Source organism: Balaenoptera musculus, chromosome 4 (genome assembly GCF_009873245.2).
Source record: "Balaenoptera musculus isolate JJ_BM4_2016_0621 chromosome 4, mBalMus1.pri.v3, whole genome shotgun sequence".
Classification (NCBI taxonomy): domain Eukaryota; kingdom Metazoa; phylum Chordata; class Mammalia; order Artiodactyla; family Balaenopteridae; genus Balaenoptera; species Balaenoptera musculus.
Genome location: NC_045788.1, coordinates 30,953,970 through 30,979,420, shown reverse-complemented (window position 1 = coordinate 30,979,420; position 25,451 = coordinate 30,953,970). Strand labels below are relative to the sequence as shown.

The 25,451-nt window shown below is 47.1% G+C and overlaps 1 protein-coding gene across 1 annotated transcript; it reads left to right on the top strand.

Moving 5' to 3' along the window:
* Positions 1–7,438: 7,438 nt before the first annotated feature.
* On the top strand, positions 7,439–23,869 carry SIAH2 (siah E3 ubiquitin protein ligase 2). The gene is made up of 2 exons (XM_036851047.1): positions 7,439–8,429; positions 23,251–23,869. The coding sequence occupies exons 1-2, from the start codon at positions 8,016–8,018 to the stop codon at positions 23,806–23,808; spliced, it is 972 nt and encodes a 323-aa protein (XP_036706942.1). The 5' UTR covers positions 7,439–8,015; the 3' UTR covers positions 23,809–23,869.
* The last annotated feature ends 1,582 nt before the right edge of the window (positions 23,870–25,451 follow it).

The window sequence follows — 25,451 nt, the reverse complement described above, 5'->3', positions numbered from 1 at the left end:
TCAGCTGCCCCACGCTGAGCCAATCAGATTCTCTCCTGAGACCTGGGCTTGAAACTGAGATCTCGCAGTGACTCATCTTCCAGGGGACCATAAACTCCAAATGTGCAGGCTGGCTACGTTTGACCCTGTGCTCTGGGAAGCAGTGAGAGCCATTCTGCAGAAAGAGCAAGAAAAACAAACGCTAGACTATGGGGAAGAATTGGAGAGCACAAGTTGCCTCTTCCAGGAGGCTTTCAAGTTCCTGATTCCAATGTCAAGGCCTGCTAGCACTGTCTACCCTTGTTTTCCACGTGAGACCCCTGGATTAGTCTGAAATAAGTTCCATGCAATCGAAAGAGCCCAGGCAGACTTAACCCAAGACAGGGCACACCCCAAGCACTTACTTTTATCCTTGGTGAATACAATGATAAGGTAAATGATTTACATGTTATTACATGGTATCCAGCCATTCATTTACCAGGGTTATTTCTATCTGTGCTTTAGAGGCGGCAAAGAGGTGCTGGAGGAGGGAAACCAGTGACAGAGGAGCAGGACGCAGGGTCCCCAGCTGACTTGTGCAGGGCCGCAGGGATGGCGTGGAGGGCAGACTGTGGGATGCTGAGCAGAGAACCAGGCTGAGCTGGTAGGAGGGAGAAGTGAGGGCAACTCGGCGAGTCCCAGGCAGGCAAATAGACGCAATAATGGGGCCGCGCACCAAGTCCAAGAAAACAGAAGGGGAAGGACGGTGTGTCGGGGGGGAAGTCAGGAGAACTGGGGAGAAAGATACATGCACAGGCTTTTCTGCCTTTTCTGAATTTGTATAGCACAGACGGCTGGAGAAACTAATTTTAAAAATCACCTGCTTTCCATTACGGAATCAGATTCTCCTTTTCATTACCATCTCTTTTCTCAGACTCAGTGACAGCCTGTTATTGGATTTTTAATCTGATGAAATTGATGTTGAAGGAGAGGAATGTATTATTTGAGGACTCAAGGTTATGTCAGTTTTGCTGGTTCTCAATGATTCGTGTTCTGTGTTGGGCCCTACATGGAAGAGCCTCTCTGGGGAATCCTAGATCAAGCCTAGGGATGCAGGGAGAAGGCGGGCAGTACTGGGGACCCTTTCCGCTCTGCCTTTCTTCACTTCTAAGGACTAAATGTTGTTTGTCTCATGAAGGGAGAGACCTAGGAGTAAACAGTCCTGGGAGAGCTGCGTGGTGTGCAGCTCTACCTCATCAGCTAGTTCAGAAAAAGGAGGAAAGCAGGGGTCTGATTAGGGTGTACACAAAGGAGAGCGGACAGGAGACTCCCAGGGAAAGTAAAAGTTTTAAGAGCTCCACACCTTCACGTACACTGTTCCTTCTCTATGGGCTGCATTCTTTTTTTTTGAAAGCAATTTTTTTTAATTTTTAATTTTTAATTTTTTATTTTTTTAATGCTATTCTTGTCTGCTTACATTCTTTTTATGTATGTATGTATGTATGTATGTATGGCTGTGTTGGGTCTTCGTTTCTGTGCGAGGGCTTTCTCCAGTTGCGGCAAGCGGGGACCGCTCTTCATCGCGGTGCGCGGGCCTTTCACTATCGCGGCCTCTCTTGTTGCGGAGCACAGGCTCCAGACGCGCAGGCTCAGTAGTTGTGGCTCACGGGCCGAGTTGCTCCGCGGCATGTGGGATCCTCCCAGACCAGGGCTCGAACCCGCGTCCCCTGCATCGGCAGGCAGATTCTCAACCACTGCGCCACCAGGGAAGCCCTGGGCTGCATTCTTTACCGCCTTCTTTGCTTGTCACACTCTTACTTCAAGACCCAAACGATGTCCTTTCTTCTTAAGATCATCTTCATACTTGTCCAGGAAGCACCAGTTTCACCCTCCTCTCTTTTCCCAACTCTATTATGGCATTTACCGCACTGTACTAGAGTTGCCAAAGAATTTCTGGAAGGACAGCCGAGTAGTTCAGAGCACAGATACTGGAGTTAAAACCACCTGCCAAATCCAGGTTCTGCCACATACCAGCTGTATGACTAAGACAAAATATTAAACCTCCGAGATCCTTACTGTCTTCGTCTATGAAATAGGATCATAGCACATGCCTCATAGGGTTCTTATGAGGATTAAACATTATGTGCTTAAAAGGGTGTCAGATGTATAGCGGCACTGTGTAAGAGTGAGCTCTCACTAATATTATTCCCCTCTGGGCTACTAACTCCCCAAGCAGTCAAGCCTGGGTTTGATTTTATCCTTGGCCTCCAAACGTGACACTATCGACTTAAATAAATCTTTGCACTTGGTCAGCTGACCGATGGCCACAACTGCTTGGCTTACAGCTCCACCCTCACCTCTGCCCAGGACTGAATTTCTGCTTGTCCCAGGAAGCCTCCCTTGCAGCACCAGGCCCCGCAGCCTGTCTATTTCTTCCTCTCCCGGGTCTCCAAGTTCTACGCACACACTGCCTTTGAGTTCCTCTTATTAAAACACCAAAATTTCAGCAAGTCATCTCCCAGGCCCAAAGCCCTGAGCAAAGCTCCTGGTCCTTCCCATGGCAGCACAGGGACCACCTCTTCTGGCTGGCTGACTGATCTTTTATGTATCACTCATTTTGGCACCAAGCCTACAGCTAAATAAATTCTACACTAAAATAACCTTAGAAGGCAAAGACAACACCTTTTTTTTTTTTAATTACACATGAAACTCATGAATAAATCCTCATTGCAAAAAAAAAAGGGGGGAAGAATAGAGAAAGATAAAAAAGACGAAAGAAAAAAAGAAACTACAGAAATATAGAAAATACAAAGCAAAGCTCCTCCACATCCATTCACACTCTTTCCCCAGAACCCATCACTGTCGTCAGTTCACTGTCTCCTTCCAAACCTTTCTATGCCCTTTTGCACATGTAAAGAAACAGTAGCTTTGTTTTGCTTGGTTCTATTTACATAAATGGGATCATCTGGGGGCTTCTTGGCTGCAGCTTTTTTTCATATAGAAATCTCCCTTAGAGATCTTTTCCAAATTTCAGAGGATTCTGTAGGATGTCTTTACATAGGCTATTCTCCTGTTGATGGGTACTGAAGTTGTTCCAAACTAAATGACTTCATCTTAGCACATCTTCCATCACATGAAGTTATCATTTTAAAAATATAAATTTAAATCAAAATAAAAACGACTTCTAGATTTTAGTATTCCATTTTTTAAATTTCTATAGCTGTATATAAAAATAACCATAAAAATCTTATTCCTAGGTTTGTTTCTATATACCTAAGTAGCATTATGATAAAGACAATGTAAGACAAAGTAGAGGATCTATACTTTGCATTTCTTTTGACACACAAGCTTTTGACGTTGGACAAGTGGATTAGTTATATATTGCTGCTGTATAACAAATTGCCCCAAACTCAGTGACTTAAAACAACAGGCATTTATTGTCTCACAGTTTCTGTGCATTAGCTCAGCTGGATCCTCTGGTTCAGGCTCTCACAAGTGCAATCAAACTGTCAGCCAGGCCTGGAGTCTTTGCTGGCTGTTGCCCAGAGACATCAGTTCCTTGTGGTGTGAGGCTTTTCACAGGGCTGCTCGTATGTGGCAGCTGGCTTCACCCACAGAGAGGGCTTGGAGGGAGAAAGACAGAGGGAGAGCGCTAAACAGAAATCTTAGTCTTTTGTAACCTAATCTCAGAAGTGCCATTCTATCACGTTGGCCATATCTATTCATTTAAAGGGTGGGTGGGGGGAATAAATTAGGAGATTGAGATTAACAGATACACATTACTATATATAAAACAGATAAACAACAAGGTCCTATTGTATAGCACAGGGAACTATAGTCAACACCTTGTAATAACCAATAATGGAAAAGAACCTGAAAAAGAATATATATATATATATATGTATATATATATACATACGTATGTACAACTGAATTACTTTGCTGTACACCTGAAACTAACACAACATTGTAAATCAACTATATTTCAATTAAAAATAAATAAATAAAGTGAGTCAGCACCTCTGGCTCTCACTTGAAGGGAGGGGATGACACAGAGGGCAGACACCAGGAAGAGGGATCATTGGAGCCAACTTAAAGGCTACTTACTACAAGTAACTTGGCTTCTCTGTACTTCAGTTTTGTCCTCTGTAAACATCTACCTTATAGGAGACATTATGAGAATTAAGAGAATTAAAACATGTAAAGTGCTGAGAACAGTACCCGGCACACGATGAACACTAGAGAAATATTAGCTAAGTATGGATACAGAAATAATGCAAATGCATATACCTACTTCGTACAATGCACAGTACTAAGTCCACGGTGGTTGTTCAAGAAACACTTGCCTTAAAAGACCCCTAATTACTCAAAAGAAGTTTGAGCACATGGAAATTACCCCAGAAACAAAAGTACTTTCTAAAGGTAAAAGTACGTACCATAATTACCAGGGGGGCCTCATAGTCACCTCCAAATTTCCCACAAGCTCTCCCCTTATCGGAATTTCCACCCAGCAAGCTCCAATGCACTCCTGAGTCACCCCTACATCTAAACAGAAAAAGCCACACTTCACTCTGAAAATGCACACCAGTTGCCTGACTGCAGAAGCTGCCTAATTTGCAAAACCACACAATTTGTAAGTTACAGAAAGAAGATCTGAGAGCTTGTCTGCCTAGTTGGAGCATTTCTCACCGCGCTCAGCAGTTTAGGTGAGATTAGGGGTCACCTGTGAGTTTTTACCAACAAGACTCACCCTGATATTGTTACTTATTATACCCCTAGTCTTTAAAGGGTAGTACAGAGGGGGCGATGGGTTAAGGAGCAATGTCCTACTTCACACGTGTCCCTTTTGTGCCATCCAGGACTCAGCGGGTGGGGGAAGGAAGCCAACCTGTCCTCCAGCAGATGAGGTAAATGGGTCAGGAATTAGGCGACAACAAAAGGCTGGACCTTTTCCCCCGCCCTCCCCAGGCCACAAGTCACCCAGCAAGAGTAGCAACTCCCAAGGGCAAATAAACACAACTCAGCACATGTGCCCTCCTGATAGAGGGCTCTAGCTCACAGCGCCCAGTGTGCAAAGCCACTTTTTTCTGATTCAAAAGCCCCAAGGAAGCAGGAAGACAGAAGAAGGACTAGAAAGGCCAGCCTGGCAGCCTGGAGAGGTCACTGATGTGGGATAGCAGCCCGTCCGTGCTCATCCCACTCACCCTGAGCAACTGCCCAGAGATTTTGTTTTTTTTTAATTACCCAGGTCAACGTAATCAGAAGGGCAATGATGTGAAGGAGGAAGCAAGAAGAAATGTCTCCATATCACAGGAGGCATCTGCCAGGGTAAGAGTGGATGGATTCGTTGTATTTTTGGAAAAGTAAACCAAATTCTCCCTGCAGAGAATCGCTTTTCCTGTCCTTTGTTTCAACACCTCTAAAACCAAATTGCTTTTAGAACAACCAGGGCCTGGCTGGCTGGAATACTGAAATCTCATATCAACATGACAAGGGTAGGGACCCACTTCTCTAGAGAGTGCTAGTAGGATCTGAGAATGGTGGCCACCTGCACTGAGAGGCCAGAGCTGGAGAGAAAGAAAACAAATTCTGGTAATAAATTCCACTTGCTTGGGTTTTAAATGAAAAGTGGAAAATATTATATCTTCTCCAAGAAAAGTGAAACTGGGTGATTTATTTTTTCTGTTGTTGTCACTATTGTGTTCTTTATGCTATAAAAAGGTAAAAATGGAACAAACAGAATATGATTAAATTTTTTCCTCTCATGGCCAGCTAAGGAAAGAATTTATGTAAAGTGTACCCACAAAATTCAGTGCTTTATTACAGCTGTGTAACTGTTTTGTGTTGAGCGTGCTAACCTTGACTCCTTAACCAGACTATAAGTAGTTGTCGGGTATAACTGAAAGGGATGTAGTCTAGTAGTTAAGAAGGAGGGCTCTGAAGCTTTTCCAATATGATCACCTGTGTGATCTTGTGCAAATTAATCTCCCTGTGTCTCAACTGTAAAATGGACATGATAACAATAATATCCATCATGTAAAATTATCGCAAAGTCCTTAGAACTATCCATGCCTGACACATAGTGGACACTCAATAAATATGTTATTTTTTTGTATTCCCCAAAGTACCCTTCCAAAAATTCAGATTCAGCCATGTTACTGTGCCTTTCAAAACCTACAGTGGCTACCCCTTGACATTGACATAAAGGTCTTATCAGGCCAACTGAGGCTCCCATGCTCTACCTCCGCACTCCCAAGTCCCAATGCATTCTCTCACTGTGCTTTAGCTGCTGCTACAGTGTCTTCATCCCCGCCTATTCATCTGAAAACCTCTTCCATGAGTGTTTGGTTACTGGCATTGCTCCCTTACTATAACGGAGACTAAACTGGAACCATTCTCAGAGCCCAGACAGTGGCTGGTACATAATAAATGCTCAGGAAACATTTACTGAATGACTGAATGACATCACATCTATTATTTTTCAAGATTTAGATCAAATTCCACCAATTCCATGCATGTAGTCTTTCTAGATGCCCTGTATAAGATTAAGCTTTCTTTCTTCTGGCCTCTAACAGTATATTTCTTGGACAGATTTTATTCACTGATACTCATTAATATTATTAAACATTCACTAATAGTATTTTTTGTAAATAACAGCTAATGTTAAGCAGTGCTTATGATGGGCCAAGTTCTTGGCATATATCAAACTCACTTAATCCTCACTATCCCACCTATAAAATAGGTGCTGTTTTTATTCCACTTTCTCAAATGAGGAAATTGAGGCACAGAGAAATTAAAGAACTTGTCCAAAGTCACACAGATGGTAAGCGGAGGCCACCGTTCTTCACCCAGCCCTTACCACCGTCTCTCCTACACCTTGCACCAAAGTCTTGGACTTTCGAGGGATCTCAAAGATGAGGATGCGTTGTATTGGAGGATCACCCACTGTCTTCCGGGGGCTTCAGGACCCAAGGCACATTTCTGACATTCTTAGATTCTGGAGATCTCGAACTCTCCTTTTAGCCAAGTCTGTCCACGAACTCCCTCCCCGGCCTGCTAGCAAGTCAGAGGCGCTCGATTCAACGAAGGCTTCGGCAGGTCCGATGAGAAAGGAGTAGTTTACCTCCTCTCCATCTTGGGGAGCAGGACAAAGGAGTGACCCAAACACACCCCTAACAGCCCAGCACTAGGTCCTGCGCCCGCTGCAGACCCAACCCCAGCCCCTTGCCCTGCTCTTGCCCAAAGCTCCGGGTCCTGACCCCGCGCTCCAGACTAAGAGCTGGGCTGGCCGCGCAGCAAGCCTCCCCCGCGCGCTGCTGACTCAACCCGGGGAAGAGAAACCTCCCGGTTTTTTCCGACCTGTCGTCGGGCGCCCGCGTCCTGCCCCGCCCACCATCCAAGCCCCCGCCCCGCCTAAAGTTGCCCTGGTTTGCGCCCGCGGGACGCGTCGGCGTGACTCCCCGGGGTGTGGCCAGAGGACTTGGGCAACGCCTTCCCGAAAAGCGGCCCCCTCCGCAGCCCGGAAAATCAAGACCCCGCGCGGCGGCGACCGGACATGCTCACTGGCGCGGGTCGGGGCCTCAGCCCCGGCAGGAAGCGCCCGCGCTAGGCGGTCCCCCGTGCTGCCAGCTGGAGTCGGGCGGAGCCGGCGCTCCAGCGCAGGGTGGCTCTGCCAGTCCCCGCGCGCCTGGGCGGCCGCACACGTATCCAAGCGTCACGTCCGCGCGCGCCCCCGGGGCTTGCGTCAGCTGCCGCTCCAGGAGCGAGTGGGCCGTGGTTCTGCGCACCGCTCGGCTTCGGGTCCGCGACGCCTCCGGGAGGAGGAGTCTGGGGGCGCGGAGGGGTGTTCGGAGCGCCGGGGACCGCGGAGATCGTCAGCGCGGTTCGGCCCCCCCCCCCCCACGCCTGCCCGGCGCCGACCGCCTCCGCTGCTCGGTCCCGGGCTGGGCGCGGTGGCGTTGCCCAGGAGCCCGCCGCCCGCGGGGCGCGCACCGCCTTGACCCCGGCGGCCCCGCGGCAGGCAGGCGCCCGCAGTTCCATGGTTGGTTCGGAGCGCGATGAGCCGCCCGTCCTCCACCGGCCCCAGCGCTAACAAACCCTGCAGCAAGCAGCCGCCGCCGCAGCCCCAGCACGCTCAGTCCCCGACTGCGCCCCCGGCCGCCGCCACCATCTCGGCTGCGGGCCCCGGCTCGTCCGCGGTCCCCGCCGCGGCGGCGGTGATCTCGGGCCCCGGCGGCGGCGGGGCTGGCCCGGTGTCCCCGCAGCACCACGAGCTGACCTCGCTCTTCGAGTGCCCGGTCTGCTTTGACTATGTCCTGCCCCCCATCCTGCAGTGCCAGGCCGGGCACTTGGTGTGTAACCAATGCCGCCAGAAGTTGAGCTGCTGCCCGACGTGCAGGGGCGCCCTGACGCCCAGCATCAGGAACCTGGCTATGGAGAAGGTGGCCTCGGCAGTCCTGTTTCCCTGCAAGGTAAGCCCAGGTGCCAGCCGCGCACCTCCGCCCGGCGACCTCCCGGAACTCCTGTGTCCTCCAGCCCACTCGCAGGCGCTGAGAGGCAGGTGGCATCTCTCTCATTAAAAAAAAAAAAATGTTTACACCTTGTCCACGCTCCCGCATGCCCACCTGTCCACTTTGGGAGTAGCTCTGGGCTGACAGCTGCCCGATCACTGACCCCAGCCTAATTGGCACGCGATCGTTGTTAGAACACTCCACGCTCTCCCCACCCGGAGCCTGCATACTCTGCAGACGTGTACTCAGGCTGGGTAGAGCTGGGCCGCCCAAGTAAAACTTGGACCGGGAAGCTGACTGTCTTTGGGGGATTGAGGAGGGGGGGGGGGGAAAGGGCGAACCAAACGCACCCTTTACCAGCGCTGGGCTTGGAAGAATTGCTACTGGATTCCTCCTGCACCCCGCGCCTGCTTTCAGCGCACCCCTGACACGTGGGAGCCCTCGGGAGGGTAGCTAAAAAAAGGGTGCCTACAGCCTGTTTTCCTCCAGCAACAAGAGAACCTTGTAAGCCACGCCTTTCCCTCTCCCAGGCTTCCAAGGACTGGGGAGTTGTGTTTTTTCACTAAGTGGGGTGAAAGGAAGAGTTGATGGGAATTTAACAGGAAGGGCACGCAGGAGCTGTTGTTACAGTTCTGTAAAGCCCATCACTTTATTTTTTATTTAGTTAAAAAATTATCGATGATCTTGCAAAAAAAAAAGAAAAAAAGCACATCACTGAGACAAGAAGTCAAGTGAAAGAGCAAGATGTCGCACCTCCTTTCCCACCAGTGTTAGGTTTAGTGTGCATCTGCATAGGGTTTTTTCTAACCATATATAAAAATACTCTTCCGCAGCTGAATATAGAATCGTAGATGTCAGTGTCAGAAAGGTTTATATATGCACACATAAGTTTTTCTCCAAAAATGGCTTCTGCAACTTGCTGTCTTAAATTCGTTTCAGCACACGTATTTTTCTATGTCTGCAACTTAGCTCTACCTCATTGTATTTTAAATCACTGCATAATATTGCATTGTGTGGTCATATTGTAGCATCTGTTTACCTACAAATGTCATTTAAAAATCTTCAGGAGCAGTTTCAGAGACATACCTATCTATGTTACCTTATTATAACCTAGAATTTTACCATAAAGTTCACTCTCTGAACTTAGAAATAATGTCATTAATACCTCTGTGTTTTTTTGTAAAAGTAACTACTGTCTCTTGGGCCATTTAGGCTGTCTTGCATTTTTTCTTGCTGCTGCTTACTTTTATAGGGCAAGACTTATTTTTAAATTAAAAATAATCCACCAGAGAATTGAAGCTTGGGACTCAAGTCAGTAAAATGAGTGATTTAATTTGGTCTGTGCCCTACCACAAATCAAGTTTAAAATAGCATATTCAAATAAGGGTTTGAATCCGAGTCTGAGCTATGGGTTTTCAGTCAACCCTAATAAATTACTCTGCTTTCAACTACTCCTCATGTAATGCTTACTAATTCACCCAGCCCAGTAGTAGGTTGTTATAAAATTTAGACAAAATCGTTCCAAAATTTTCTTAAGGTCAGGAAGAAGGTGGCAGCCTAGTGATCAAGAGAAGATTTGGCGATAGGTGACATAAGAGTGGATATTTGAGGTCTGAGATATTTTGTGGGGCCTGGGTGAGGAGCTGGCAGATGCCCCACAGGGTTTCTGGGGAGCCATCTTCTCAGGCTTTCACTTTCCCCCAAACCTTCAGTGGCTGATAAAAGAAATTATTTTAGATGAAGTACAGGTCACAAATGAGCATTGGATATCAGTCAGCTATCCCTAATTTATTTTTAAAAAGCATTATGTTGCTCCCTAGAGAAAGGGAAAGGGACAGTTACAACATGCTGTCTGAAGTATGAAGTTTCACTTTCAGGATCCAGAATTCTGGTTCCTATTGAAGCACGTGTTCTTTCCTAATGTGAAGTCTCTCTTGAAGAAGAGTCCTCTTGGGAATCAAGGGTATCCAGCGTTTCTGTACACGTCAGTGATTTTTAAAGTTCCCATTCTGTAAGACTGCAGTTGGACAAAGCCATCACTTTGCAAGCTGAAATTAGACAGGGTCAACCATCTCCCTGCAGACCAGGAACCAAGCTTAGAAAGTGACCTGGGGGCTCACTTTTGTGCGAATGCATATGTGTGAGATTTATAGAGCTGGAGTATGCATGCTTCGACTCTGGTTGATCAGTAATCCAGACTATTGACAGGGCAGCTCAGCCAGTTAGTTTGGATAAACCAAACTTGGCTGGATACAGAGGCTCAGCAAGCAACTGAGATAATGTTTGTTGGGGAGGCTGAGAGCAATAGGGAGTGGTGAGGTCTGTGGCAAACTTCAGCAAACTAGGTCTGCCTAGCAAGCCCTATGCCTCGCACTTGCCCCTGGAAATCACAGGGACTGCCTTGTCACTGTCCCTGCCTGCTCTGAGTCTCTCTCATGGGCTGGCTCATGGGAGAAAACCAGTGTTGGGTAAAATACCAGAAGCCAGGTCTCAGGAGTTGCCTAGCACTGCCATTGTTTGCCTGAGAGACCACCTCTGGGGCCCTTGATGTCCTCATCTGTAAGGAGGAGATTGGACTGTTCAACTTCTAAGGACCTGTAGCTTCTATAATTCCATGAAAAGAAGGGAGGCTCTGTGGAATGCTTGTTGGATGCCCTCTGTGTGCCAGCTCCTTTGCGTGGGTCGTCTTTTATGAGTTTGCTTTTCTTTTTCGCAGGTGAGGAAACAAGCGCCTATAGAGAGGTTAAGTGTTAAGTGACTTGTCAAGATCACACAGTGGACCAGCCCATAAACCTGCATTCCGAAGGCACACATCCTTTGTACTACTCACTATGTAGGGATTTGGAATCTGAGCTTATACTCCAAGGCTCCAAATCATAACTTGAGGTTGACACCAGTAACAAAATCATCCGACTGGATGAGTTCACCAGATGGACACATCCCAGTGAGACAACATAGATGCTGACTATAAAATTCATCGGCAGGAATGTTGTAGGGCTTGTGGGGTGGGAAGGGTGGCGGGGAGAGGAGGGAGGGAATAGCTGACAAACCTAATATTTGGGGGGATTTCAACCCAGCTCTGAACTGCTTGTGCTTCAGTTGCCCCCAAAATGGATGCGTTGCCAAATAGCTTCCTTATGTAGGTGTGGGGTCACATAATTAAAGGCTAGAGTCCTGCCAGCACCTTTGATAGAGGGCACCATATGCGCTATTAGCTCAGGTCTCCTTTTAAAAAAAGGATCTCTATCAGAGTATGGCTGTCTGCCACCTGTGGTATTTTTAGTCCATTCTATGGCCTGTGCCATGCCTGAGAAGTTTAGGCATCCTATCCCCTTATCTCAAACCCACCGCCACCTCCGGGGAACGTGGCTGTAGGGGGAGAAGTGAAGGTTGACACATTGGTGCCCCCCACTCAACAGTGTATTTTAATATTAGCCAAGTATTTCTCTCCGCAACCATGGGAAATGCTAAACCATCCCAGCCCACTTACACTGTGAGACATCTTCTTTCCACTTTTTCTTTGGCTCCTCTAAAAGTTTCTAGCAGCATTATCACCAAAAAATTATGGAACTGGAAAGCCTCTGTCAGATTAAGGCTTCCCTGCAGTTGGATTGTGACAGTGTTGTTTGTGTCCCTCAAAAAAAAAAAAAAAAAGAAGTCAAATTAGATAATCCAACTGAAAGTTAAAACCTCCTCAGTGTAGACTCATCTAGTCAGGTAGGGACAAATTGTAAATACCAGCAGGGACCGGTAATGCGAGGGACAGAGGCATCTGACACGTGACCTCAGGTTCGGGTGACGTCAGGGGCAGTGGGGGTGATTGGGGGTGGGACCACACATGCCACCTTCAAAGAGGGCAACTTTTGCCTGACTCTGGCTGGTTGGCAGGGATGGGAATGTGGATGCAGCCATGCCAGACCTTTGGATTTTTTCAAGAAAAGCCAGAAATCTGGATTTTTTCAATGTTAAATATCTCAATTTGGGCTTCCCCGGTGGCACAGTGGTTAAGAATCCGCCTGCCAATGCAGGGGACACGGGTTTGATCCCTGGTCCAGAAGATCCCACATGCCGCGGAGCAACTCAGCCCGTGCGCCACAACTACTGAGTCTGCGCTCTAGAGCCCGCGAGCCACCACTACTGAGCCCGCGTGCCACAACTACTGAAGCCCGTGTGCCTAGAGCCCGTGCTCCACAACAAGAGAAGCCACCGCAATGAGAAGCCTGTGCACCACAACAAAGAGTAGCCCCCTCTCGCCGCAACTAGAGAAAGCCCGCGCGCAGCAACGAAGACCCAACGCAGCCATAAATAAATAAATTTTTTTTAAAAATCTCTTTTTTTTTTTAACGTTGGCCAAACTCAAATGTAAAGCCAGTACTTGCAGGCCCAACCAACCATGTCTGCAGACCAAATTCCAGCTGCCAGTGTGCAACCTCTGACCTGGTTCTCTTCTAGAAAGCATCCATTGAGCCTGGAAGTTCTCATTTAACTCTGAGCATGTATGAACTTTGGAACTCTGATAGGCCCCAACTGTTAACAGCTTATTGCCTTTTCATCTTTGTTTTGCCCGGAGAGAATGCCAACCTTCTGGCCTTTGGGAGACCTGAACTGTTGTCCTATTGACTAGATGTTTGACTTTGTAAAAGGCACCTGAGTGCCTTTAAGAGAAAGAGTTGGACTAAATGATTATACCAAGGATCTTTTTTTGCCCTAGAATTTTGGAATCTAGCGAGCTGTCCAAGGGAAAAGGGCACTACGCAGGAGACAGGACTGGGTTCTCATCCTGGCTTTCTGTGACCTCAGTCCAGTCACTACTTCCTCGGACCGTTTTGTATATCAGTTAAAAAGAACGGAGATAACCCCTAGCTGGTGGGCACTCTCAGATCAGAAGTGCTGGAAAGGGCTTCTGCTTCACCAAATCAGATGGAAGATGGGTGGGATCACAGTGGTCGCTAGGTGATGGGTGATCCATCACCTAAAATCCTGAGGGGATAAGCTCATTTGCCAAAACAATTTCAAAGATCTCTTCTGAGCCTCAATAATTCCCCTAAGACAAAATCCTTTACCTTGGAAATCGTCCCTGCCGTCCTCACTCCTGGCTGAAGTTGACCAGGTTGGCTCCTAAAAGCCTGTGCTGGCAGGCACCGGGGTCCACGTGCATTTCTGGTGAGGCTCAAGATTTTCAAGAACAAAGGTGACAGCTTTTGAGTATAAAATCAAGAACAAGAAGCACCAACTAGGAAAGAGTACCAAAGTTTCATGCTGATTCTACACAGAATTGGCCAAAGATTTTTCACAGGTCGCCACCGCCTGGAACTAGACTAAATCATTGTTACTTAAAGGTGATCTTTAGTACAAGCAGAACCAAAAGGTACTGCTATGAAGTCCCCAGCCTAGGAATGGATTAGAGTCGCCCTTGTTTTTTGAAGCCCCATATAAAGTGCTGTATACAAATGACTACAGTAAGACCTCAGTGTAAAATGTCTTAAGAGCCAGACTTGTACATCTGACAAAATTTGTTAACTGTGACATTTCTCATTCCCGTCCGTAAGGTCCTCCCCACTCCTTGAAAGGAGCACATAGTCGGTACACATTTGCCAGAGTGAACACCAGCCTTCAGAGCCATTGTGTGTTGCTGGTGAGTCACACAGAAAGGCTTCCTGAGCAAATGTGTTTTTATATTAAACCTGAGTGTACTTTGTGACGCTTGTGAGAGATACAGAAAATTCCCTAGCAGAATTTCATCAACTTTGCCCCATGCGTGCATCTTTCTCCATTCGTTTCTTAAAAACTGGGAAGCTGTCACTCTCATTTCCAGTTGGGTAAAGGCTTTATTGGAATGATTTTTACACTGTACAGTGTCTGTGAGATAAAAGGTTACCCCCTTCCCAGTTGTCAGCCACAGACGCTGTCGAGATGGATGGAAGGTAACCTGTGTTAAATGTGTGGGCCTGGGCCCTATTTTATAACTTTGAATCAATGAAGGTAGTATCTTTGGCTCACTCCTTCTCCCCCAGGCTACCTCTTACTCTGGTAGTTTTGAGAGCAGCCCTACTCGAGCCTCCTGGTCCAGATCCCACTGCATCCCCACTGTGACTACTTGGTGACCTCTCCAAGCCCCAGAGGTTCATAGGTAAAATGGGCTGATGATTGGGTTGTTGTGAGGATCAAATGTAATAACTCATGCAAAGTGCCCAGCACATAGTAAACACTAAATAAATGTGCACAGTTGGAAACTACAGAAAGCAAACAGAGTCTGAGGTCAGGTCCAGGATACACTTTAAAAGAAAAAAAGGAATCTTATTTTCTCCCATCAATTTCTCCCACCGAGCTTCTCTTCCCTACTCCTAATCTTGTAGGGTTTTCATAAAGCTGGATAAATTGGCCCTGGCATTGGTTTTTCAGTGGTGAGACTTTTTAAAAATCTCTTTAACGCTTTTAGAAGGGAAAGCCTGATTAGATTAGGCAACACTTTTTATGCGTGTATTTTATGTTTTTAAAAGTTTTGATCATTATTTTTAATGTAGAACATATAGGAGATTTTAATTTGATATTATTTTCTATAATCCCCACCACCTAGAATAGCCACTACACCATTTTTGCATATGTCCTTGCAAATTTACTGCTACATCAAAATATACAAACAAACAAAAAACAATGAAAAACAGTAAGATGGGAAATCCACATACTATTTCATAACCTGTTTTTTCATTTAACACATTGTGACTGCTTTTCCACACTGATAAATATTCCTTAAGATCCTGTTTAATGGCTGCATAATATTGCAGTTCCATAACTCTGGAATGTTACGGAATGCAACGTTGATTATGAATGTATCAGTTATTTAATCAAACTCCAGTTTGTGGTCATTTAAATCATTCTGTTTTCTTACTGTGTTTAAAAGAAAAAAGAAAAGTACCGCTATAACTGAATCCCTGTGTATAAGAAAATAATTATTTCCTAATGATAAATTCCTAAATGTTGAATGATAGGGCCAAAGGGTATGTGCAGAAATCAGAAGCTATTGCTAATACAGCCAAATTGCCTTCTCATGTAGAATCATTTACAATCAAGTGCCCATTTCTCTCCAGCATCACCAGCAATGGGTGTTATCCTTTTGCTTTTCTTAATGCTGCTGCCTGCTTTTTCTCCCTCATGTAACATCAGGCGAGAGTTGGCCCCTCCTGATGACCCACTAACTTTTCATCAGACCCACCTCTGCCTTGGAGTCCTCTGCAGCCCCAAGCACTCTCTTCCTACAAACCATCTGCCTAGCCAGCCATCGCCCCACCCCTCCCGCCCCATCCTTCTGAAACTCTGAGTCTAACTCTGGAGACAGATGTGCCAACAGAGCCCTTCTGAAGTAGTAGGAGCAGAGGAGTCTGGAGGCCTCCCTCAGTGGTGGTGTTGGAGCTGCATTAAAAAGGATGAGCAGGACTTCCCTGCTGGCGCAGTGGTTAAGAATCTGCCTGCCAATGCAGGTGACACGGGTTTGATCCCTGGTCCGGGAAGATCCCACATGCCGGGGAGCAACTAAGCCCGTAGCCACAATTACTGAGCCTGCGCTCTAGAGCCCGTGAGCCGCAACTACTGAGCCCGGGCGCCACAACTACTGAAGCCCGTGCACCTAGAGCCTGTGCTCCGCAACAAGAGAAGCCACCGCAATGAAGAGTAGCCCCTGCTCGCCGCAACTAGAGAGAGCCCGTGCACAGCAGTGAAGACCCAACGCAGCCAAAAATAAATAAATATTTTTTAAAAAATTAAAAAGGATGAGCAGCAGCACGCCCACAGAGAAGGAAGGGAAGGAAGATCCTGATGGGGCTGTACAGAAGGCCAGGGCTTGTAGAAAATGTTGTTTACCTGGCCCGAGCTGGGTGCATTATCTCGTGTTATCCTCCGAATTACTTTGTAAAGGAGGTAGGACACGGTTAGCTTCCCCCCTAAGAGATTTGCCCAAAGTGTGTAAGTTTGGGGAGCAGGAACTCCAGAATGTGCCTTATAATTACACATACAATGTCTCAACCAACTCCACCAGCTGAGGAACAGGGATCCCAGCCTCACGTAGTGGCTTTTGGAGGGATGGCGGTAGTGGTACCAGAAGGGGCCTTTTATTTAACTGGGTGTACAGGATGCCCAGTTAAATTTGAGTTTCAAATAAACAAATAATTTTTTGATATAAGTATAACCCAAATATCGTCTGGAACATACTGAGCTGCGTGTATCTTTATTTGCTACATCTGGCAACCCTACCACTTCAGCCTTCTTGTGAATTCAGTTTGCATTCACTGAGAAATAAAACGTCCAGAGGGATTGTAGCGCCGTTTGAAGGGTGGGCAGGGCAGTGAACGTGATCATGCAGGTGGGAGCTTGGCGGGAAGGGTGTATTGAGAAAGGCTGGACAAGGCCCATAACGCCTCTCCCTCCAGCTCCTACTTTACGGTGCTTTTGTTCGCTTGAACAGAGACTCTGAAGGGACCTTACGAAACTGGTTCTCCAAGCTATGGTGGGGTTGCCTGCTAGCTCGAGCTATGGTCAGATGAGAGGTATATTTGGTCAAAAGTCAACTTTTGTTTAACATTTCCAAGATTAAAAAGAACCCCGTGCCAGCCCAAGGAGTCTTTGTAAGGCCAAACGCACACACAGCCCTCCCCAAGAGTAGGATGTTCTCAGATGACTGCAATAATAAGATGCCAGACTCTTCCACCAAGTCACCTGCAGTAAGAAAGCTCTGCCACATGGGGCTCGGCGACTTTTTCTTAGGCGAAAAGGAGGAATTTTTGAGCCCAAGATGTGAATTAGCATTGCCTTCTCCAGAAGAAAGTTTTATGTAGTTAAATGTCAGTATTTTCTTAGCCTCACCACTGTGTGACAGTTCAAGTACTGAGTGACACGGTCTTCTCTGTGAAACTGTTACTGCACTATGGGTAGATAATTATGTCTTTGCACTACCTCATAGCAGAGGTGAGGAATATACCATTTGAGTTAAGTGAAAATCCGCTGAAGTTCTTAGAGGAAGGACAGATGCAGGGCGAGTATGATTATTATAATAAAGAAGAGATGTCACTTTCTCCTGTTGCCCACGTCTGAAATTCTCCACTGGTAATAACAGCCAAGGGCTGAGTAGTAGGTAGTTTTATGGACCCACTCAGAGGTGACTTGGTAGGTAGGTAGGCTCAATCCAAGGTTACACAGGACACTGGGTACTTGAGTTCTAATCACAGCCACTCTACCAGTGGTTGTAAACACATTTTAAGCAAGAGGGACGTATAGCCATCAAAATGACGAAAGCATCATGTTTCCCCATCTATGTAAGGTTTCAGAAAAGCTATAAACACCCCCGCACAAATAGTTTATGTAAATAAGGTGATAATGTGATATGCAGTAGATATTCTTATCTAATCCATAGTTCATATTTCAAATTTCAGTGGTTGCCCCAGTAACGCCCTTTGTAGCAATTTTGGTTTCCCAGTCCAGGGTCAGACATTGCATTTGGCTGTCAGTGTGCATTCTGTGACGATTACAGCTTATTTAGATGGAAAGAAAGTGCACTTTGCTTTTGCTTACTCCAAGACAAGGTCATTTCTTGGATTTAATTCAAAAGTTTATAAGCATCAACAGCACAATATATATTGTACTTTGTTTTTCTTGAGCCATTCTCGTTTGAGGTGCTGGCAGATAATTTGCTAATACATTTCAGTGTTTCCTAGGAGGTAAGCAGGGGGAGGCAAGGCGGTTACCTCACAGGCCCCAAGAGGGACCTGCTTCTGTGCACGGCGCCTCCAGTGTCACAGACTGTTGATTGCTGGAGTCCAGCAAATCGTTCTTGAATCGCATGGATTCAGATTTGATTAAATAGGTGAAAAGACTTATTCTAAACCAGTCACAGGATCCATGACCTTAACTAGCATGCAGGCTAATAATTCTGTTTATATACCCATTCCATAAACAAATATAATATGCCTGTGTTTCTTAGGTAAATAACAGGTGTCTAGTGTTTGACTACGTTTCTGACATACCTCGTCATGTGTATTTGAGTGTCAAGGTGTCTCTATGCCAAAAAGGGAAAAACCTTGTCTAAATTCCAGCTTAAGTAAAACAACCTTCAAACCCCACGTCCAGAAAACAATTGACACTCTTTACTGCTTTCTGCAAAGACATCAGAATGAGGCACCGGGTCACATGTTGCCCTTTTCATGGCAGAACGTGTCTGCACAAGACTTTTGAGCCATCGCAACGTGAAAAGTTTCTAAAAGAGAAGTCAGAAATGTTATTTCAACATCGCTTTGTTTCTCACTCTTCTGGACCATCTCCCCCATGCCACACACATTCTTCTTTATCTTTGGGCTCCTGTGTGTGGTCGTGTCTCCCCTAACCTCCCGTTAAAGAGGTTTACTTAAAGCAGATCCCACTCGGCCCCGGAAGAGACGAGCAGATATTTGCCGGTGGAGAAATCTCATTTATAACCATGGATGTGTCCCAGGCTGCAGACAGCCCTCTGCGAAGCAGCCCAGGTGCTTTATCTCAGGAGCAAGAGTGTGCAGTGAAGAAGCGGGCGTCTCAAGGAAAGCGGGCATCCTTTGAACCCTCCCCTTGGGTGGGCAGGCCCCAGCCAGACTGAGAGAAGGGAAGCCTCAGGACTTTCTTGCCAGAGGCCAGGGAGGGCTGGGAGGGCCTGATTACTGGTTACTTGTTTGTGAGCTGCTGCCACCTCATTCCTTAGGGAGGGCTGCTTTCAGGGCTGTTTTTTCTCCTTGCCACCCAAGGAAGAAGTTCATATTTGAACCCGCTTCCAGAAGCAGTGTATCTGTGGACCCTGGGCGTTGTGTGTGTGTTCGGTGTGAGGGTACGGGGCATCAAAGCAGATGGAAATTGTCTCTTTTTCTCGAGATTGGTTCTTAGACTGACTCCTAAGCTGTTGTGTGCCGAGAAAGAGCGCCAGGGGACCCGGAAACACAGGGCTCTGACCCTGGTGCGGCCACCAATGACGACGTGGCCAGGATGAGTCAGTCAGTCTGTGAAACGGGTGGAACCGGCGCCCCGGGCTCCCTCCACGCTGCACGAGCCATCATGGTCTAGTCGTGCGTCAGGGCTGGCGTTCCTGAGCTGCCCTGGGTAGCGCCCGCTGGCTGGGCCGGTGACCAGCCCGACCCGCTTCCTCGTGTGGCCCCTCCTCGCGGCTGCGAGTGTGGCCGCCCCGCCGGGCTTTGTCACTCACTGAAGATCAGTGGCTCTCAGCTGGGGTGATTTTGCCGCCCAGGAGACATTTGGCCAGGCCTGGTGACATTTCTGGTCGTCAAAACGTGGTGGGTGGGGAGATGCTCTGGCATCTAGCGGGCAGAGGCCAGGATGCTGCTAAACATCCCCCAATGCGCAGCCCCCCAAACCCAGACTTATCTGCTCTTTGTCAATAGCGCTGCTGTAGAGAAACCCGGAAAATACACTAAACTGTCAGTGACGTCCCTGGCGGAACCTGGACCCTCCTGCTCATTTAGGTTTTATCCCCACTGTTTGCTCCACTAACCCTGTGCTAGAACTGGATGGACCTACTCCATCCACAACCCGCTTCATCCACAGTGAAGCTTCCCATCCCCCCTCTTCCTCAACCTCTCCCCACTTTGAAATCACCTGTCACCGCCCCCCACCCCATCTTCCTTTGCATAGTTACCTGTTTTTCTGATGTATTTGAGCTGTTTATTGTTGCATGATGTGGCCCCTCTGACAGCAAACACCGCAGGGGCGGGATCTGCGCCACAGAGGTTGGCAGCCCTTAGAAATCCTTGGAGCTTATGGAGAAAACACAAGCCCAGGGACCAGTGCAGTTTGGGTTTGCTCCTCAGTGGCACCTAGAGCATTTTATAGACAGTCTCGGGGAATTCACAGACCCTGAAGCCCGCCCTCTGATCCCTGGAGGAGTGCCCCTAATGTAGGTGACAAGAACATCCTTCCAGAACAATGGCGAGACTGTCACAAGTATGAAGTGTGGCACGAGAGTGCATGTGTACGTGTGCGTGTGAGTGCACACACGTTTAAAGTTTAGATCTTTTCTTTTTAGAGATCATCTCTCATCTAGTCGTCCTAACAATGGTCATGAAGACACGCCCTCACCCATGATGGAAAAGAGAAGGAATAGATTGGCATTAAAGTTCAGCTTGTTTAGAAAAAGCAGAGTAAGCACATAACACTTTAAAATTATATTTATTTCAGTTAATAGAGGCTGTAGCAGGATCTTTTCTCATAAGGTCACTGTCACACAGATGCTAAGTAAAGCCTGGTCTGTTCGTGTAATTTGGGGAGGTCCCCTGTTCTCTGTATTTGGGTCGAAGGAAGAGCATGTGACTTGTAAGGCAAACCAATAATTCAGACTATAAATATTGCTACTTGGGTTACGCAAGAAAAAGTTCTAAAATGCTTGCTAGGTGATAAATATTTGTTGTACATTTGACTTCGTGAACCTGGAGTGGTTTGGGGCTTCGGGCTGGGGAAGAGGGGCAGGTGGTACTTTTCTGTACACTCTGTGCCAGAGTTCATCTCATTCCTGGAATTATTCCTGGGCAGCTGTGGTAAACAGCCAATGGTGAAAGGTCTTCAGATCCAAATATTGAGGGCTTGTTTCAGCCAGGGAATCTGCCAGGCTCTGGGCCAGTTCTTGCTATTTTTATTGTGTGGATGTGTGTTTTTAAACACCCGGCAGAAGCGCCTCACCCATCACTCACAGAAGACCATCAGAAGGTTCTGTATTCCGAGCCTCACCCTAGATTTAAAACACAGTTAATAGAGGTTTGTTTTTTAGGGCCTTACACTGTTAGGAACACGAACTATAAATATATATGGATAAATAAATTTGTTTCTCCTTCTGATTAACTTTCTTATACCTGTGCTTTTAAAATTAGTCCGTGGTTTTAAAAGATGAATACACAATTCCTACGGGCAAAGTAAGTAACTGTCAACTATTTCTGCCAATTTCTGCTGAAGACCGTTATAATTCACTTTAGGTACAGAGGAGGAAGGAGCTGCATTTCTCTCTTTAAGCCACCGTCTTCTTCCATATTAGGGGAGACTCATCTCCCTAAGGGTGGTAGCTGCCTTCTCTGCTCTGTATCCACTCAGTGACTACAGCTTAGGGTCTTGTAAGGAGAAGATGCTCAGTGTCTGCTTATTGCTAGGGATGAATTCAGCTGTAAAGATTAGAATGTGACCTATTTAAAGTTTATAAGGGGTTTATTCCCTAAGGCAGGGTAGGGAGAAGCAAAAACAGCTGTGGGGTTTGGTTTTGTTTTTTTAGCATTGGACATAGCATCTTAGAAAAATGACATGGGGGACTTCCCTGGCGGTCCAGTGGTTAGGACCTGGAGCTTTCACTGCTGTGGTCCTGGGTTCAGTCCCTGGTTGGGGAACTAAGATCCTGCAAGCTGCCTGGCACGGCCAAAAAAAAAAGAAAAAGAATAAAAGAAAAATGGCGTGGCCCTTCCCTCATTTGGTGTCTTCCTGTCTCAACAGGGGGCGAGGGGATCCAAGTGGGGGAACCCAGATGGCATACTTACCACTCTGGGCTCGAGGGGGATGAAGCTAACTTCTGGTTTCACCCGAAAAGTTCATTCAGGTTTCCTTATCCTTGACAAAACAACAGCATAGTACTCTGGGCAAGTGTCTACTTGTGAGCTGATTCTCCATCTGGTATCTGGGAATTAACGTGGTCATTCTTACGAAGGTTGAGTATAGAAATCTAATTCCTTTTGGCGTGGTCTTGTCTCATGATAGATGTGATTTATCCATCAGGAATGTCATCCCGAGTGCAGGGAGAAAAAGGTTTTGTTTCCACCCTATTAAGGCAGCGTTGAAGGGAGAGACTATCAGAAAACTCATCTAGAACAAGCGGCCGCTCCAGGACCCACTTCAGTTCCCCTTCTTCCCGGGCCTGTCATGAGGACCTGACCCACCGGGTCATGAAGAGATGTGCACATGGACTTGAGGAAGGGGTCTGGGGAAAGTCCAGCGGGCTTTGAGAAGAGGGTGAGGCCCTTCTCACTTTAACCTCCACTGGCTGGAACCAAACTGACCAGCAGTCTCCCGCGTTAGTTAAGTAGCTCTTGGATGTGATTTCCTTTCCCACAAAAAGTATGTCCAAAGCCCACCCTGAGGGGAAGGTAAAAGGTGAAGAAGGCGAGGTCATACTTCTAGCCACGTGAGGGGTCTCCAGCCCTCTTCTGCCCTGGGCTGGTCACTCCAGCAGCAAGAGCAGGGAAGCACAGGGCAGCCTTCCCACAGGCTGCCTGCTGGTCACAATTTGAGCCAGGAAGAAGCGGACGGGGACAACGGAGGGGAATTATACTATCTGCAAAATTGTCTGTAGGAGAAAACTAGTCTGGTGATAACATGTATTCCTTATCCTACCCCTAAGCAATTCTAAATTCTTTTTAAAAATTCTTTAAATTCACAGAAAATAAGGAAAAGCCCAGATTTTCTAGGGCTGGCTTCACAATTTCGTTTGAGACATTTATAGTAAGAGCACTTGAGTTCTCATGTTTTTAAGCGTTGGAACAGGGGCGGGAATGCAGTTCATTCCTGGTGCGGGACGTACCCCTGATTTTATGCACGGCAGTGCTGAGGATGAATGGGCACTGAGACTTTGAAGTCTTCAATATTTAACTCCTCTCGAGCAGAAGTAGTTGAAATAAGAATGCAGTTTAAGTCTTGGAAAGCTGAGCGGGTGAATCCTCTTAGAGGTTTGCACCCACAGAGGTTGAGGAGGCCCGACGTGTCACTCTGATTCTTTCTGTCCCCGCAGTACGCCACCACGGGCTGTTCCCTGACCCTGCACCACACGGAAAAGCCGGAGCACGAAGACATCTGTGAATACCGCCCCTACTCTTGCCCTTGTCCCGGTGCTTCCTGCAAGTGGCAGGGGTCCCTGGAAGCCGTGATGTCCCATCTCATGCACGCCCACAAGAGCATCACCACCCTTCAGGGAGAAGACATCGTCTTCCTGGCCACAGACATTAACCTGCCGGGGGCCGTGGACTGGGTAATGATGCAGTCGTGTTTCGGCCATCACTTCATGCTGGTGCTGGAGAAGCAAGAGAAGTACGAGGGCCACCAGCAGTTCTTCGCCATCGTTCTGCTCATTGGCACCCGCAAGCAGGCGGAGAACTTCGCCTACAGACTGGAATTGAACGGGAACCGGAGGAGACTGACCTGGGAGGCCACGCCCCGGTCCATCCACGACGGCGTGTCCTCGGCCATCATGAACAGCGACTGCCTGGTGTTCGACACAGCCATAGCGCATCTCTTTGCAGATAATGGGAACCTCGGAATCAATGTGACTATTTCTACGTGTTGTCCGTGATGCACCGAAATGATTTGGGCATAGCGCTCTATGGTTAATAAAGGTTTTTATAGATGTTTTATTCACTATGTCTTCACAAGTCAGGACCCACAGTTACCCCGTGTTCTGTGTGAATGGCAGCTTCCCATCTGGCCTTGGCTCAACAAAGTTCATTAAACTGGGACAGAGGAGGTTGGCCTATTAGTCACTTGGAGGCCGCTCTGTGACCTAAAATCAACTTTATTATTCAATTTTATTCACTTCCTGAACAGCACCTGACAGGTTGTTCGGGCTCCTCTAGACCAGTACGTTAGGAATCGGAGGCTCTTTCCTGCCTGCCTCCCTGTATTGGTCCCTGCAAATTGACAAAAGCACAGTGACCGTCAGCAGATTCCTTAAGTTGACTTTCATCTTGTGTCTAAAGGGGTAGGAATTGTTTTAATGCAATTTAAACAGGGTTTCTCAAACCAGATGGCTAACCAATGTGCATAGACTCACCTGGAGTGCTCACCTGAAACAGGCAGTCTGGGGAGCCTGCGAATTTAACAATCCCATCAGGGGATTCTTTCCAACAGTAGAGTTTGAGAATTAATGGGTTAAATTGTGGGAAAGGGTCCAGATTTTCAAGGTGCTTTAAGATTGCCCTCTGCTGATACTGTTTGTCTTTCTACTATTTCATCCACACACACCCCCCCACCCCCAAATTAAAACTAGAACTACAGATCCCCACGAACATATTCCTGAGATCTGGTCACTGTCTCGTGTTTGGGGTGGATTGCCTAGGAAAGCAAGTCAGATGGCTGTTGATGGCACTCACGTAGTTTTTGCTCATCACTAGTACAGAAGACCTGTTTACATGTGGCTTCCCTCAGTGGCCCTCCTTGACTTAGATGGTGGGAAAGACTAGATGAGTAGAGTTGGAAACGCTTTCTAACCAGTGTCATCTGCTTGCTGTTTAAAGGTATGTGTTGGGTTTGTTTGTTTGTTTTTGCCACGTTCACTTTAGTTTTTTAATAAATATTTTTCAAAAATGAATATCCTGCTTCATCTTCTGAGTGGAATAATGCATATTTATTGGGTACCTACTAGGTGCAGGTGCCGTGAAGCTTCACCCCTACCCTGGGCTTGGAGCTCTCACTGTTTCCACGTGAAGAAACCATCATTCGTCCAAGATCATGGCACGGATTGGTGGCACCACTGGGGTCCAAACTCACTTCTCTGAACCACAGAGTGTCATTGGTGCGGCAGGTCTTCTCCTTGGAGCGGTTCTTTCTGCCTCACAGTGCCAGAGCTTGTGGAAGAAGAGTATTTCTCCTGCTTTACAAAATCAGAAGGAAGAGGCTTGGCTAGAGCTGATGTCCAGAGTACTGGGTTTGAAGGCAGGGTGACCCACTCCCTACATCCCAACCCTAAACCCTCAGAGGAATTCACAATATTAGCCCTGAATGCCTGGTGAGGATTGACTGCTTACCTTAGTGGCCCGATGGCATTAGAGAAGCACCAGGTGGGAATGATGGCTTTAGAGTTGTTTTGTTTTTTAGATGAGACTGAGTTTTTAGCCAGGAAAAGAGTTTTGGCAGTTAAGGAATGGCTAAAGCAACTTATCTCCAAGGCTGTTCTTCATATAAAGGTGAAAAACAGTGCCATGAATAAAAGAACGTGCT

Coding starts and splice junctions, on each gene's coding strand:
- SIAH2 (XM_036851047.1), top strand. CDS start 8,016: ATGAGCCGCCCGTCCTCCACCGGCCCCAGCGCTAACAAACCCTGCAGC. Junction 8,430..23,250: donor CAGTCCTGTTTCCCTGCAAG/GTAAGCCCAGGT, acceptor CTGTCCCCGCAG/TACGCCACCACGGGCTGTTC.